This window comes from Rhea pennata, chromosome 1 (genome assembly GCF_028389875.1).
Source record: "Rhea pennata isolate bPtePen1 chromosome 1, bPtePen1.pri, whole genome shotgun sequence".
Taxonomy (NCBI): domain Eukaryota; kingdom Metazoa; phylum Chordata; class Aves; order Rheiformes; family Rheidae; genus Rhea; species Rhea pennata.
In genome coordinates, this window is record NC_084663.1 from 7,488,603 (window position 1) to 7,506,079 (window position 17,477).

The 17,477-nt window shown below is 49.2% G+C and overlaps 1 protein-coding gene across 1 annotated transcript in view; it reads right to left on the bottom strand.

Annotated features, from left to right (window-relative positions):
• CCDC3 (coiled-coil domain containing 3) overlaps positions 1-12,080 on the bottom strand; it is a 38,478-nt gene extending 26,398 nt beyond the window's left edge. The window contains exons 1-2 of the mRNA XM_062580879.1: positions 11,674-12,080; positions 11,400-11,574 (exon numbers count right to left, since the gene is read on the bottom strand). Of these exons, the coding sequence (XP_062436863.1) occupies positions 11,400-11,574; positions 11,674-12,080 (582 nt within the window). The remainder of the gene's footprint in view (positions 1-11,399; positions 11,575-11,673) is intronic.
• Positions 12,081-17,477: the final 5,397 nt, after the last annotated feature.

Below are 17,477 nucleotides of genomic sequence, written 5' to 3' on the forward strand. Positions count from 1 at the left end.
ATGTCTTCCCCCATTTAGTAAAAATGTGGACTTAACAGTGTCTGAGTTTCTGTTCCTTTCCTCTGGCAACCACAGTAAAGCTGTGCATCCATTTTGACTTTTGTTCTCTGAATCTCTTTTAGACCACCAGCCAGTTATGCAACTAACTTAATTTCTTCCACAATAAAAACATAATCGAAAACATTCGGGAGCAGGCAAATGTGTTCCGACCCTGCACAAAGGCTATGTAAAGACAAAAAAAGAAGCCAAGCAAATGAACGTGGTCTGAAACAGATTCACAGTGAAGACAAATGAAGGTGTTAAATCCACTGCATTTTGAGGCAATGAAGAGGACGCATGTCACTGTCCACCTGAAGAAGGAAGCGAGACTTCGTACCCACAACATTCTTTCATTCGAACAAACGATCAAACCCAAAATACTGGCACTGCCAGGACAACAGAGCTGGCATATAAGGCCACAAGGGGAAGGACACAGGTTTGTGAAGACTTGGTTTAGAACCAGAACAGCTATTTAGAGTGCTTCTGGGTCCTGGCCTTGCTGGGGACAAATCTTGGTTCAATGAGATCAAAGAGAGTTTGCTGTTGTCCTCACTGGGATATGATACTGAGCTTAACACGCTTACCTTGCTTTCCCCATCTGCAGAAGAGGAATAGTTCTTCCTCTATCCCTATGTGACAATGAAGACAAGTTGGTTTGAAGATGAAGGTAAGAAAGTACGAGACTGCTCTTGTGTCCTTCATCTTGCCTCAACAAGAAACACGGCAATGATATTTCCCCTCACAGTTGCTAGGACTTCACTGGTTCCACAATGATCCGGGAAGTGTACAAATACCAGGAAAAAAAATCCATTAAATGCTTTCAGATCTCAGGAAATACTTGTTTTTTTCGCTTGGTCTGAAGTTTCTTGGGCAGAAATTCAGCCCTGGCTTTCCATCTATATTATTTCCTCTTCACATTATAGAGTGTCATGGAAAGGTGCTTCTCCCTCAGTTTGTGTTTTCCTACTGTCATTCATTTTACAGATGACTGGACTACAGCTGAAGTCGTAATCTTAAAAAAAAAAAAAAAAAAAAAACAAACTGGGACAAGCAGGGGCAACAAAAGGAGATTGCACCGGATGTCAACAGCCCTTGAAGCGATTTGAGTGGAAACTAGCCACAACTGGTCACATGGAGACCGGACTCAGGGTTCCCAGAAAACCGCTGCTCTGGGCTGTCGTTTCGCATTAGTCGCTGCTCCCCCCGAGGGGCTGCACGCTTCCCGGGACAGGCGGAGCAGCGAAGCCGCTGGGATAGTGCGATGGAGCACAGCGGGCAGAGGAAACCACTCTGGGGGAATCTGGAAACCCGCTTGGCTCTCAAAGGCCAGCCAGACTTTAAAAGGCTCCGTCTGCAGCTTCCATTAGGGAGCTGAACTGCTGCTGCCTTGGAGCCAACTTGGCTTTCCACTTGCAAAAATAAACATCAAATTGCATGGGCTGGGATAAAATATGTCTCAAATTGAAAGATCTCATCTCCCTTCAAGCCACAGCGGCTGATCCAGTTACAGGCAACATTACAGGTGTCCTGCTTGCCAGCTGCCATCTGGATTTTGGTTGTTGTTTTTAAAAAACATGCTGCTCCATTTTTTTGTATCTCACAGGTGGCTCAGGAGAGAGAGTAGCTGCAAGAAAAGACTTTTCCTGGATTCAAGGTTTACTGTAGCCAGCAACCAAATGAAAGGCTGGCTCTGGCTGGAGCACAGCAGAAGCAGTGTGTGCACCATGAACGGATCCTGGCCCAGGAGTGCTGGACCACTTGAATCACCCTTCCCAGCTGTTTGACAATATGAAACATGTATTTACATACACGAAAGCACCCAACACGTTTACAGACTCGCAGAATTACAGAGGGGCTCTTGGCACAACTCATAACTAGGCTGAAAATCACAGAATTTGGGGACCCAAATCTCCATCATTCATTTTGGCTGCTCTTGGCCCAGAAGCATGAGAATCTCTCTGCATTTATTTCCGTAAAGAACCAACTCAGACCAAGGCCCAGGAGAACCCAGGTGGGTAAAGAACCAGGTGCACCCAGCTCAAATGTTTCTCACTTCCCACATTTGCTTCTTCCTCCAGTTCCCAACCCTACCAGAAGCACTGGAACATTTCCAGTAAATTACTCACAGTGGGGTGCCAAGAGACATTTCTGAGCATCTTCCAGTAGTTCTCAGGCTAACTCAATACTATTCAACTCTAAGGTTGACAAATCAAGAGACAACCATGAATAATAAGCACGACTGTCTCAAAAACAAACAAACAAAAAATCCCAAATCCATTAGCTGCTTCTTTAGACCGCATGTTCTGTTTTGCCTTGGTTTAGTAAGATAGTATGTTCATGCTGTAACAACATGGGCCCAGATCTTCCTCCTTGCTTGGAGACCATGTCCCCAGTACCCCAGGCAAGCTCTTCGCCTAGGAGAGCCTGTATTGAGGAAGGTGATTTGGACCCGGATGTGAGCTTTCAAGCATATGCTGCTCTCATAGCTCTTCCATTTCCAGTTCCGATAATGGCTCAAGTCCCCATCAGCTCCCCCACCAATGTCTACCAGTGCTTGTGTATTCATCCTTCCCCAGTCTACGTGCAGTGAGATGTCCTTTTGCATGTTCCCAAGCTGGGGATGCTGTGAGCAGCAGGGTAGAAAGAGAAGAACCACCAAATTCGTCACACATGGAAGGAGTCAAGGGCCCTAAGTGGTCTCCTAGAGTCTTTTTGCTGTTTCATATACCAGAAGGACAGTGGGGTCTCCAGAGGGCATGGGACAGAGAGGTCCACCTTTCTGCTACTTTTATACGGGAGATGGAGAAATAGAAAAGGTTCTCTCCAAGTAGGCCAGGAATTTACATGAGGATTGATGGTTTTTGCATCATTGCAAGAGCAGCTCCAAACTGGGTTGAAATTCACAGAAAAATCATGGCGCTTCTGCTAACACCTGCCCTGTGCCTGTTCCCTCCTCCTTTCCCCAGGGCACAAAGCATGTGCAGCAGATTCTTTTCCTTACGCATTTCTTAACTGTAAATTCAGCCACATAAAACTACAGTAAAGCACATGACACCTTTGCACAATGAACCTGACTCATCTGCAAATGCAGGCAGTGCTGAAGGCCTCAGAGGAAAACGATTCCTTCTGAATTGCCAGCCCACCTTTACACGTGGTTGCATATGGAGGTAGCTTCCAACCTGGCTCTTTCCTTCACTAGGAGCAATCTGTCTATCGTGTATCAAAAATTCATGCCCTGAGACACCAGCAGACAGCAGAAGTTAATAATGTGCTCTCCATACGGCACAAACCCACCAGGGCAGGAATTACAGCAAGGACCCTTCACTGGGAAGCGCAAAACAAGAGATCAGTGTGCCAGAATCAGTCTGAAATTTGGAATAAGAACTGCTGAAATGTTTAAAACTAAGCACAGCCTTCCGTGTGCAACAGACTATTTTCCCATTTATCTCCCCAGAGGGAGGTATTTCCCACCCCAGTCTCACCCAAACATTGGGCTAACACAGAGGGACCAGGACCAGCTCATCAAAAGTCTCACGTCTCCTACCTGACCTGAGACAACAGTGGAGACATCTTACTTGTGCTGCACAATATAGCATTAGCCCCATGCAGGTAATTGCATTTTTCCAACACTACTGAGAAACATATTGCTTTGGCCCTTGGCTAAGAGTCAGTTGTCAGGGTCTTGGAAAAAAAAAAACAAACAAAAAAAAAAAAAAAAACATGTCCAGCTGAGCAAACACTGTGGCAGGATTCGTACTTAGCTGTAGGTCTTCTAACCGCCTACGGGCTGGAAACCCCAGGGACACAGCACACCTTCCGGCAGCCTTGGCTCTGAACACGGGAGGGATAAGCGGGTTCCTCAACATGTGTTGTGGTGCACAGAGCCCAGCACGAGGCTGCTGGTTGTGTCCCACACTAGGTTGAGGATGGAGGAGGCAGACCGCGAGCCTGCTGCGGAGGGTGCATACGGCAGCAGATAGGCTCGTGCTGCACGGTCCCGAATGACTGAATGCATTTGGCAGGACTTCTTTAAAGTGCGGCTCTAGATAATTAAAAGCAGCCTGGAGCCATGTGAGTCCTTTTTCATGGCTAGTCCCTGGAAGGATTGCCATCTCGCCCTTCAGAGGTGGGAGCTCTGTGCGTGCACGCACACACACATGGGCATGCAGGCATCTCCTTGCCTGGCAATGTATCTGTGAGATAGGTTGACTCCCAAAGAGAGCTGCAGTCTGGAGTAATCTGCACTGGTTGAGAGGGAACAAGTTGGTCCAAGCTCCTCTATCAGGAGCTGGGACCCTGATTTGGGACTTCCCTCACCCTGTCCTGCACCCACTTTGGTACCAAGGCAGCCAACTTGCCACCTGATAGAGAAATAAATAATTGGGACATCTCTGTTAGGTTCCCTGAAAATCCTACCCAATAGAGAAATTTACCCATTTCCCTCCTGTGAAGCATTCAGAACACTTTCTGGGTGCTATAAATACAAGAAATACCATAAGCAATGGAAAAGTCCCATGGCTAAGACTATTTTATATTCCCCCATGATTTTTTGTCCTGTATTTTAGCAGCCTGTGTGCATGTGGGAGGACAGAAAACTGATTGGAAGATGCCAATCAGCCTCCACGAATCCTTTACCACAAGCTGGGTGGGAAGATTTGGAAATGAGTCAATGCCATTTCCATGCCGAAAGACTCTTGGGATGTTACCCAAACGTATCAACTGTCTCGTTGTCTCCCCTTGTCCCAGACACTTGTCAGCAGTTCTCCATTTCATCTAATACTGCTTACATTTATTCAAATTAAACGCAGATCTCAGGAAGAGGGCACACTGTCCCTGGGTGGATTACCGTGGGGAAAACAAAAGCACTGCAAATCTCTGTTAAAACGCCAGAAATGATGTGAACTTTATGTCGTGCTATTAGGCTAACGAGTCTTCTTACAAATGGCAGGGAAGGGAACCTAATATTAAAAAAGATTCTCAAACCTCTAGTTAGAAGGCTCTGTTTTCACTTATTTTAAGGTAGTTTTGCCCTGCCCTGGCCACATAGAAGTGTTTTAAACTGAGAATATTTTCTATTTCTCTAGTCTCATATGAAGGATCCTTTTTGTGACTCATGCCACAAGCAAACAGGCAAAAAGCAAGTACATGGGAATTTAAAAAAGACTGTTCTAACCAAGCCTGGCAGGGCAGGTTCAGCGTGCTCCACACTGCGCACAAAGGCATGTCAAGTCAGATTTGTGTGCTCTTTTCCAGACCAGTCCTCTACCTAAAACTGCTGTGTCTGGACTCAAAGACCTGCGCTTTCCAGTCCTCCCAGCACTCAGAGGAGGAGGGATGAAATTCCTCAAGAACAGAAGTGCTGAACTTTTAAAAGAAAAAAAGACCTAAACAGCCTTTTTCATTTTATCTCAGTGGATGTCATGGATGCTTTCAGTTTGAAATCCATTAGTCAGGAGCTACTTTTTCTTGGACTTTGTATGATTCCTGTAGAGGAGTCACCTTCAGCATTATAGATGTCCATCTCGTCTCCATCACAGCAGGAAGAGCTCCAGTCCCTGCATTTGAGACAGTGCCGGCTCCGCCAGGATGATGGGTTGGCTTATCTTCCCTGACTCCACTTCCCAGCACTCGGCTCTGAGACCTGCAATGCCACCACCAGAAACAGTGCAGATATGCCATAATGCCTGGGACCAGCCAGCTTTCTTCTTCCTCTCCAGCAGAGCTGCAGCACCCCGGCAGGTGTCCAGTAGGTACCTAGGCACGCTTTCTAGCTGCGATATCCAAAGTCAGAGAGGCCATAAAAATGACAGGATCATCCCCAAATTTCCCTCTCTCCTGGGGCAGATGCAGCCATGCTCCAAGCGGACAGGACTGTGCAACGTGGTTGCCACTACATAACATAACGCAAGGGTGCACAGTCGTCACGGGACATGGGAGCGCGTCCGATCCTTGCAGCTGTTTCAGGAAGAGGAGGAAGGCCTCCCAGTTGGCTTGGACGAGGCAAGTCTAGACTCAAAGCCTGGACTTCCCCTGCTTAAAATAAAAGTCTGTTCCTGCATCCTGATTTACTGAAGGAGCTTAGAAAGGCTTCAGATTCAATTCCAGCTGAGAAACAGCTGATTCTGTTTAAAGAGCTGTAGCAGGCAGAAGGCACCATGTATAAGTGCTCGCAACAGGGAGTTGGACCAAAACAGCTCCCCATGGCAAATACTATGCAAGTTCTCCTCCAGGAGCCTGAACAGCTTTTGCTGAAGATGCTTTTTCTCTACAGTTTGGGTCCTTGTGGTCTCGTGAAGTGTCACAGCCATCCACCCAGCCAAGGTTGCTAGGGCGGAAGCAGGAGGCTGGTCTCTGCTGAGCATATCCACAGCTTTGGAGAGACTGACTCAGGAATGACCTGACTTGGTGGCTCTGCACGTGTGCACACTGCCTTTGCTCCAACAAACAGTTCAGAAATCACTAGCGCGCAGAGGAAGAATAACTCTTCATTTAATTTCTGCTTTGCATAACAATAGGAAGCACAACTACGCAGTGGCATCACTTTTTCTTATCTGGTTGGCTTTTTAGCTGCTCCAAAGCCTCGCAGGTGTAATCAGATCATCAGATGTGTTACAGCAGTCAAAGTGTCACCAGTGTCATCTGAGAGGAGACCCAAAGATGCTAAGCAGATACTTGTAGACTTAACTGCCTCGCTAACATGCTAATTCCTTGTCTGTTTATCTGGGACACTGATTACTCACTGAAAGGCTTTATTATTACCCAAATAAATCTCTGCAGCTCTCTGAAGGTAAGGCCATTTCTATGAAGGGAGCAATCGATCTAAGTTAGCTGTGGCCCTGAGGCCACAGGAGGAGAAGGAGAGGCAATGCATAGAGGGAGCCCTAATAGGAGACACTATCTCTCCTGGTAATCTCTCCAGGCTAATTAAAGTTATCGGACTCCTGAATTTCAGCACGCTTTATCACAGCACTAATGCTCTAACAGCTGCTCAGGGTGAATTTAACACATTAGTGTTAATACCCATGTTATGATGCACAAGGGATCATTTTGCAAATCTCCCATGTGAAGAAAAGACAGGAGAAAGGTGCTCTGTAAAGAAAGCATTGCACAGCCTCAGGCCAGAGCATTTCTGTAGCTTTTCCCAGTAAGCTGAGAAAAAGCATAAACAGAGGCCAAAAGACCCAGTCACCCTGTCAACTTGTTGATAAAACTGGGAGTTAAATCTCCTCTGAATGATGAATAACCACAAGCACTATTTGACAGCTTCTACCTTATTACCATCAGACCCTGAGTCACTTTGTGTCCTAATCCCTAGTTTGCAGACAAGGCAACAAAGACTTATTTAAGGGATTGCACATAACCCTGCAGAAGGCCAAGTTGGGGAGGAGAAACGAGAGCAGTGAGACTGGCACCCACAAGGCAAACCAGGATTTCAGCCCCAATCCACTGCCTGAACCCGAGGCTGCAACCTGTTCGGTGCAAGGCTGGTGCTCGAGAGCACCACGAGCTCCCCGTCACGCAACACCCAGGCCACGGACCACATCGACCCACCGGGCACATGTGGGACGGGGAGGTCTGCAAGGGTTTGCAAGTGATTTTAAAGGCACTTGAGGAAACAGAGGGGGTAGCAGAGAAGAGGCAACTCCTGGACGTAGAGGCAACCTGGAAAGCTTTTAAGAATACTGATCAGGTTTTCATCAACAACTGTTAATTGTCCCTTTTTTAAATAAAAGTGCCTTATTAAAGGAAACTGCTGTGGCTGTAAGATTCCTTTTATGGGTCAATGTTACATTTTTCCAAGTGGTGGAGAGAAAAAATCGATATGATTCTAACTCCAAAAGGAGGGGGGGGAAGGAGATTTTCCATGTTATCATCTCCCGTGACATCAGCCCTGGCATTCAGCCAGGCCTGGGACCCAGGTATGCTGCAAGCGGGGGCTCCTCGCTCCGCTCTAGACCATCCCACGGCAGCGCGGAGCGAACTTACAGCAACGCGTTACAAACCCAGCTGCAGCCCCAAGTCCAAAGTTTGGACAGGAATAGGGGCTTTAGCAACCACCCTGAGAAAACTGATGTGCCAGCAAACCTAAGCAGAGCAGAAGGTCTGCAAACATCGCTAAGAAGCAAGCCGAGAAAAGTCAGGGCAAAGCCCAACGACTGGCTACGCAAGCTGGGAAGACAAAATACAAGTGCCTAAAGAAAAGATATCCCGAGCTACCACTGCTCTCCGGGTTGGCCAGACCATGCACCTGAATTTATGAGGCTGTGGGATCATTGCAAAGCAGCACCTGGCCCTCGGCCCAGACTGCACGGGGCTTAACATCACAGCTGGAGCTCGCGCCGAACGACAGTAGCAGGCTCTGGGTGAGGAGTGCGTTATCCCCAGCGAGATGTGCCTTGGGTCTGGCCTCCAATTACCACGTGCCCAGGGGCTTTCCAGAAGTAAAGGGTGTTCATGTGATGGAAACGGCAAAGTCATGCATCCAGTTACCATGTCACCACACCGGGGACTTCCTACGTGTCTACTTGCTCACTTTGACATCTTCCCCCTAACTTTAGTTCTCCCCTTGTGCACGTGAAAAGCGACCGGCAGGTTTGTCCTCCTCCTTCCACCGATGCTGCAGAACCAGCAGTCTCCTTCACCCTCAGGGGAACAGCAGGACCCTCCTGGGGTACCTCCAAGCTCAGCCTCACGAAGACGCTTACTTTTATTAGAACAACTGAAAAAAACAAGCAAAAGGAGGGCCTTCTAGCTGGAAATAGCAAAGAGATGGTGTTTGCACACAGGAAGCAGTGTAGCGCCTCTGCCTGAAAGCCCCTGGGAACGGGCAGGGGGTGGCAGCAGCGTTCCTGAATCAGGCTGGGCACCTCGGCCCCACAGCTGGCTCGGACACACTCAGCGACGTGAGGTTAGGCAAAAGACATCTGCTTATCCAGAGGCTCACTTCCCTCCCGGATGAGGACCCCAAAGGTACAAACATGAATTATTCATTGTGACCATACATGCAGGACCTTATTTACCAACTCTTCTGACCATCACTCTGCTGCCTTCGAGTCTGAAGATCTTGGCATCTCCTTCGTCCCTTCCTTCCTCCTTCACAAACCACCCCAGGGACAGATCTCAGCAAGCCACTGAGATCCCTGGGTCTGCCCAGTGGGATGAGCCTCCTGAGAAGAGCCTTCCCTCTCCATGTGACACCTCCCCAGCTTGACACTGTCCCAGAAAAATCCCTTGGGTATCCCCAGGCTCCTCAGAAAGCCTCCAAAAGTTTGAGAAGCTCTGAGAGTGACACTGCCGTTGCCTGCAGGATCATCTTCTGCGCCACAAACCGCATCTGTGCCATGGCTCTTGCCTTGGTGGACGGCATGCCTGAGTGTGCCCAGGAATGGAAATCATTTGGACTTAGATGAGGTGAAAACAGCTGAAGCAAGCAGATGTGAAGGCAACTGGGAAAGCTGACATCACCGCTTAAGTTTGCAAAGTAATGGACAAAACGCTGAGCGTTTGGAGCTGCACCAAGGGCACGGGCATGTTGGAAGGGGCCGGGGCACCCCTTCACCACAGGGAAAAAGTCCCAAATACCCAGTGCTGGGGATGGCTGGGGCACGCGGCTGCAAAAACCCTGATGCACGAGAGGAGCGGGAGCATGGTCAACCCCAGCTGCTTTTAACCGCAGAGGAAGCTTTTACATTTCATTGCCCAGGGAGGCAGAGGGGAGACAAAGCGTCCATCAGTTGGGCCGAATTTATTCCCTCGACTCGCGCATGTTGAGGTATTTAAAAGCCTCGGCCGGGGCCTGTGTGACGAGCAGCTGTAATTCCACCCTAATCCGCTCACAGCTGCGCAGGGTCAAAGAACACAACAGCTGAAACACGCTTTTGCTACATATGCTTTAGGTTGCCCAAACTTGCCCTGGGGGGTTCTGCCTCGTGATTTCCATTAAAGTTAGCAGGCGAGATTCACTGCTGGCATAAGCGAACACCGATCCATCAAGATCCTCTATATTTAGCTCAACGCAGCTAAATAAACAGCGCAGAGACATGGTGAGCAGAGCCTGGGAGTTGGACTCTGCAGTCCCCAGTTGCTGCTTTGCTCCCCAGGAGAAAAAGCTGCAGCGTTGGCAGCAGCCACTGCCGTCCTTGCCAAATACACAGCCCCGGGGCACTGGGAAACCTGCGGGCTGGCTGGGAGGCAGCAGCGGCCAGAGCCTGGGGTTCTTCACCAGCAAACCAGCAGCTCCAACTTTTCATGCTGGCCGCTGGCCAGCTTGCAAAAAGAAAGGGCTCAGCTAGCTCCCGAGCCTCCCCACCCGTCTCCCAAATGAGCCACCGGAGCTCCTGCCACCGCACAGAAATATTGCTGCCTTGCAGGCCTTGCGTGAATCAACAGGAGAGATACGAGTGATGACATACGCCCCATCGCTCCTGACCTAGAGAGATACTTAAAATGTTCTCAGCTACTCATGGGAACTGCCAGCTTCATAAAACAAGGCACGGAAATGAAGAACTGCCATAGTTCCACTAATGTATAGGTGCACACAGCACATGTACACACAAACACACACACACACACACACACACACACACTGCCCACTGCTCCCCACTGCCAAGGAAGTATTAATTAAAAGTCTGCATTTGTTTCATTTGCTACATCCCCATAAAGCTCAGAAGCCACTGGAAACATGTGCACTCACGGACCTTCCATATGAAAAATGTCCTTTTTTAAGGTGGAATTGCCTATGGGGTGAACTACTTCTCAGGATCTCGTTTGAGAGGAGAAAGAGGCACTTCACTGGCTTACCCTGAAGGAGGTGCCTACATCCGCTTGCATGAACCGTGCCCTCGAGAGCCTGGCTTTTCCCAATGGCTATAGAGAAAGCTTGGGGCAATTCGTCTGGAAGCAGATGTTTATGCTGAAGTTTGGCAAGAGCAATCCCTTACAGCCTCTCACGGTCCAGATGAGGCTGGAGGCTGCAGTACACGCGGGCATGACATGGACACAGAAGTAAGAAAGCAAAGCTCCACTCCTGAACATTTCAGATGAGGTCAAAGTACGGGGTCTGCAAACTGCAAACGCCAGGAACGACCTGGTCAGATCAGAGCAGCAGGGCAGGTTTCCAAACACAGCTCACGAGCTGGTCGCACACAGGACCTTGCTCAAGTCGGTGGGACGTTAAAGAGTTAATGCGGACAGCAGCTTTGAAAACAAGTTTAACATCTCCCCACCAGTGTCGCTGCCTAAGGATCAGGAAAATGAGGAACCCACTGATCTGCAACCATGCGGCTGCGCATCCGCAAACGATGCGGGAACATCCGCGTCCACTTAGAAAGCGGGCGCGGGACGGTAAAGGAAACGCTTACCCGGTTGTCCTCCTGGATCTCCCAGTCACTGGCGAAGCTTAGGGCATGCTGCGCCTGCGAGCAGTTGGCAAACTGGAAAAGGCTGGAAAACATCCTCCTGTTCTCCTGGGTGTCGGGGAATATTGCTTCCTGGAAGTTTACGCCGTGAGGGAGGAGGATGTAATTCTCGTCCATCCTGCAAGAGAGCACAGGCCGGCGGGCTCCCGTAAGGGCCGCCTCGGAGCGTCCCCAGGCGGGCCGCGGCGGGCCGCGGGGATGCTGCGGGGCAACTCACCGGAGGAAGAAGAAGTAAGCGTAGCCCTGCAGCACGGTGTGCGAGTGGCAGGAGAAGTAGCCGAGGCCGGTGAGGTTGAGGCGGGAGCCGGCGGGCACCTCCAGCATGCTGCCCCACGCCTGGTCGCACAGCAGCTCGATCTCGGCCGAGTAGAAGAGCCCCGCGGCGCCCTGCCCGCCGCCGCCCGGGGCGCCGCGCTGCCAGGGCAGGTAGTTGTAGGCGCCGTAGGGGTCGGGGTGCAGCGCCAGCACCCGCGCGTACACGATGATCGCCGCCAGCTCGGCGCGGCAGCCCTCGCTCAGCGGCCGCCACTCGGCCGGCAGCTGGCAGCCGCCGCCGCCCCGCGCCCGCCCCAGCGCCAGCGCCAGCGCCAGGAGCCGCAGCAGCGGCCGCGGCGGCGGCGGCATCGCGGGCGGCTCCGCGCGGCGGCCCCGCGGCCGGCACCGGGGCGGGCCGGGAGGCGGCGGCCGGCCGGGGGCGGGCGCCCGCGGAGAGGGGCGGGCGGCGGGCCGGGGTGAGCGCGCCGCCGCGCAGGGGGTGCGAGGGGACGGGGGTGCAGCGGGACGGGGGTGCAAGGGGACCGGGGTGCAGCGGGACGGAGGTGCAAGGGGACGGGGGTGCAAGGGGATGGGGGTGCAACGGGACGGGGGTGCAAAGGGACGGGGGTGCAACGGGATGGGAGTGCAACGGGACGGGGGTGCAAAGGGATGGGGTTGCACAGGGACGGGGTGCAACGGGATGGGAGTGCAAGGGGACGGGGTGCAAAGAGATGGGGTTGCACAGGGACGGGGGTGCCAAGGGACAAGGGAGCAAAGGAACTCGGGGCAGAGGTGGAAAGGGACGGGGGCACAAAGCAACAGAAGGGCAAAGGGATGGGAGGGAAAAAAAGAGTGCAACGGGACGGGAGGCAAGAGACGGAGATGCGACTGGGCAGGAGTGTAACGGAGCGAGGGGCGAAGCAGCAGAGATGCAAAGCAGCAGGGGTGCAACGGGGTAGAAGTGCAAAGAGTAGAGATGCAAACGGGAGGGAGGCAAAGGGGAGGGAAGGGAAAGGCAGAGATGCAAAGGGGAGGGCTGTAAATGAGAGAGGTGCTAAAGGGGGAGGTGAAAAGGGAGGCATGCGAAGGGGAGGGGTGCAAAGAGGACGGATGCAAAAGCAGTGGAAAGGACAGAAGTGCAACGAGGAGAGATGCAAAAGGGCAGAGATGCCCTTCTGCAGAAGGGTAGAGAGCGGCACCCTGGCATGGGGACAGGTGCTGCTGGGCATCCCCCTAGCCCCAGATGGGCACTGGAGTGCCGAGACCTTGGGAAGTGATAGGGTGGCTCGTGGGGTGTGAGCTGGAAGAGGAGGCAAGAGGGACCAGTGGAAGAGGGGAGGCTGTGCATCTCTTCCTAGGAGCCTGCAACTGGTTTTCAAAATGCATCTGGTGAGAAAGGTAAAAACATAAACCTGGGTCTAAATATATTTTCGTTTCCCACTGTTTCTTCCAAGAATTGGCTGAGGCAGCTTTTGCAGAACAGCTCAGAGACTGACCCCTATCCCAGTGCACGTCCTGCTCTGGAGCACATTAGCTTCTCCTGAATCTCTCTGGAGGGGCCCAGCACCACTCACAGGCTGAAATCACCTCTTTCTATTACAGTATTGTCCTTTCCTACTTTTGCTCTCACTGCAGATAACAGGGTCAGGAGGGGGCTTATGACACTTAAAAACTTTTTTTCAGAATGTACATATCATGCAGATTTAGTTAAAACTCTTCCTAGCTGTGACAGTTAATAAAAGTTTGACCTATTTAGCCCCTTAATGTCTTCCTCCACCGATCTGTCTTTATCTACTTGCATCTCCTGTCCTCTACATATGCTGGGAGCTCTTGGGAGCACATAGTGCCCTTTCTTGGTTTATGCTGTGCCTGCCATGGATGGTCCTTGCACAAGACTGACATTCTCAGATGCAAAATATTGAATTGAAAGTTAAATAGTACTGGTCCAAATTCATCCCAGGGAGGGAAGACTTTCCCCGTGACAACCATCTCTCTCTGGGTTAACTTCATCAGACTCAGCTGTGTGTAAAATATGGGCTGAACAGCTTATTAAAGATAGTATTCATGTTTCATAACGACCAGGTCCCACACTTTATTTCATCGTGGCTTTTTGGAAGAACAGCAAAGACAGATCTTGCCAAAACAGAAATAGACTTAAATTTTTTTTCTGACAAAAACTCCAAAATGACAGCTAGAGCTTTGCTAACATTTTAAATCTGTTTCTCAGAAATCAACAAATTGTTTCATAACTTTTCAGAAAAAAAAACGGATAGAGTAAGCCACAAGGGATTTTTTTTAAAGAAAATATCCACAGGAAATCCCCATAGGTCAAGCAGCTAAATAATTTTTTTAATGTTATTCACCAGAAAAAGCTGCTTTTGTTTTGGAAATTAAGAGGCCAAAATTGATGGAGAAAAAGAGGTTTCACAGCCTCCTTCAGTAGATTTTTAGATACGCACATAAGAACTATGTAAGAAAACAAAGTCTTGAGATTACTGTTGACTTCAGACAAGGCTGGGGTGTTCCCCAAGGCATTTTTGTGCAATAATTTGTAAGAACCACGAAAGCACTGAGATTTTTGCTTTAACTGTACCCAGTTCTTATTTAACACTTCAGTCTGTCTCCCCATTAGGTACAGTAGCTCTTTGCGAGATGTTGGAATACTTTGGAAAGTTCCCCAAAATATTGACTCTCCTTGGCAAATATTTCTGCAAATAAAATTTATTCCTAAGGTTTCTTCAGTTTCTCCCATGAGACAGCACTGACCTCCAAACCTCAGTGCCTGCGGGAGAGTTCCCCAGCAAGAGGATCTGTGGAGGAATGCAAGGTGGGTTGGAGGAGACAGAGGAGGCAGGTCCTGCCCCATTGCCTCAGGCCAGGAGGTAAGGTCTGAGGCCAGGACTCGTGTATGCAAGGCAGCCACACATTCACCTGGTCGGCAGCAGATGAAGCTCTGAAGCAGCTCTTGGAGACTCAGGCAAAGATGTACCCTCACAAAGAGAGGGTGGGAAGTGCAACAAGCCAAGGGAGAGATGTGAAGCCCATCACAGGTGAGTGTCCCTCCACACCAAAACTGGCACTGGAGCCTGACAGCATCAGCAGCAGCTGAATCCCAGGTTTGGTGTGGGCAGTGTTATGCAGGTGTGTTATTATTCACAATATTACTGAGAAGGTAGAGCTCCAGGAGCTGGGGAGAAGTCTGCAACTGTATGTTTGATTTTGTCCTGGGAGCCAAGTTCTTCTACTCAACTGAAATCTAAGTTTCACTATTCCTTCAGTGTATATTTAAGAGATTGATATCTTCTGGGTAGAAGAGTCACATTTGAGCTTCAGCTCTGTTTACTGTGTGTAAACATGTGAGTAATGATTATTTGGTCCTCAAATCACTTTGGTAATACTGAGTCTAAGCTGTGACCTGTTCTGCTATTGCTCACAGTTTGGGTAGCCACCGTGTAACAGCTGGGAGGGAAGACAGGGTGAGAAGGGGAGGGACAAAGGCGGTTTGGATCCAAAGCATGGAGATGACTTTCCTTAGTGCTACTGTTAACAGACTAAATCAAAATGCATATATTTGACCACAGTGTTGGAATTTGTGGGCTGTCTCAGAAAACATAATCACATTTGCTGGTATCAAGTTCTCTTTTTGCTGGCAATTGTCTTTTTGGTGGTGATTACTGGTGTGTGGAAGCGAGTCATTAAGTTCTTTTGAATTTCTCTGTGATCCTGTAGCAATGGTTGTTCCCAAATTTTGAAGCTACAATGACAGCCAGTGGAGCTGACTTCAGAGCCAAGTGAGCTGAAGTGTCTCGGCTGTAATTCTGGAACAGGCTCAGGACTCGCACTAATCTGCATATAAAAATAAAAATACCTTTCATTTTAAAGGCTTGTTAGTGCCATATCGAGTATCACTCCAAGTGCTCGGGGTGGCTCGTCTTCCACCACACGTCCTGATACAGCCCCACCTGGGATCTCGCACTGTCAGGAAGCTCTCCTGACACCCTCCAGTGTGTAACCTTTCATTCCCATCACATCCACATCAGTCCCTTGGGCTATTTGTTGTTTTTCTTGAGTGTGTAAGATCACTTTTAGATCAGTATTTTAATAACGAATTATAATCCTCCTCACTGAGATCACAGCGATTAATGGAATTCTGCTCTTAATTTTTTCTCAACAGAAGCACTGCCAATTTTCTTCTCTTTCCTCCTTGGCATCTGAGGTAGTGAAAGGAAGGAAGAACCTCTGAATCCTTTCAGGAGTCCTTTCTCTTCCAGCTCTGGATAGCAAGGATTTAGTGATATGACATAAGGATTTAGAAACCCTTCCTGGAGAGTGCATCTTGAAGTCCGTTTTTGCTGTTTCTCCACAAGGATCCAAAGTCTCATGCGAGATGTTCCTCAGTGCAGGGGAATTTTTTTTCCCCTGTGAACTCAGCATGGTTCTGACAAGTGCTGTAGCCAAAACTAGCTAATCAGAGGAGCATCAACAGAGCCAGTTACTGCCCCAGCTGCACTTGCAGCCGCTCGTGCATGTGCCATAGTCATTCATTCATTCCTCCTCTTCGATAGTATCATAGTCTTTGAGACAGAATTGTGGTTTTCCCGGCAGAATCTCTTCCTTCTCTTTCATACAACTTTACAGATATTTAAACCAAAGGTGAAGAAAACTCTGGGCTTTGTCATTTTCTTCGCTGTTTCTATGGTGATGCAGGTGATTTAAGCCTTTTAATATAGCATAGTTCTGCTCTGTCTCTCTGCCTTTCAAGTATCAACGAAGTTGAGTGTTAGTCAAGGTATCGAACAAAAGAGCACAGTGCTGCGAGTCTGGCTGCCTTCTGATGGGTGTAGGTGATCTGAAACCTCAACCCAGCTGTCTTTTATTTATATGTCCGTAGTGATTCCTTTGTAGTCTGGGGTACAAAATATCAAAGCCAGATTTCTTCCCCCTCTGCCCACCCCTCTTTAAACTGGGCAATCTACGAAGACGAATATTTGGCTATCTTAGTGTCCAACAGGAAGAGATGTTTTCATTACCTTCTTATTTCTATGCTTCTCTAATTTGAGTCATTCTTCTCATACGTTTTGAAATCTGTTCCATCATATTTAAGTATTTTTCCACCAATGGCTGGGATGGGATGGGTGATTCCCATCAAAAAAAATACATATATATACTCTCTAGCCAAATCTTCCTTTTAGTTCTTCAGGTTCTTTCTTCCTTTTGGATAGTTATTATGACCATGGATAAATAAGATCTATCATTGGGGATCAGCTGGAATACACTTCTACCTCCAAGAGTTCTGCAAAAATCTGCTTTATGCATCCACAGGACAAAGCAATTCTTTACACTGCTTAAAAATTGAATGGAAAAGTGAGTAGAGGATTAAAGAACAGGTAGGAAGAATTTTGCCTACACACTTTTTAAAATCTTTCTACCTTTCCTTGGCCCCTTTGGCCCCTTGGATGCACTGCCCATTCTCCCCATCCTGCCCACACTGTGTGCAGGTCCCACAAGATCTCACTCTCATCTCCCCCTGCCTTCGATCCCTGATGGATCCCATCACTGTAAATGTGGTCCCACTCAGAGATGGACCTCTGTCCTCCACAGCTGTCTCCCCCTACCCAAGGGGGCTCCAATGTCAGCCTGGCACTCTGATGCCTGGGGATGGCTGGCTATTCTCATGCCAGCAGACCTTTCTCTTTCCCTTAATCACTGGCTGTGTCACCTCCTCTTACCTACAAACTGGGCTTACAATCTGGATGCCATCCTCAA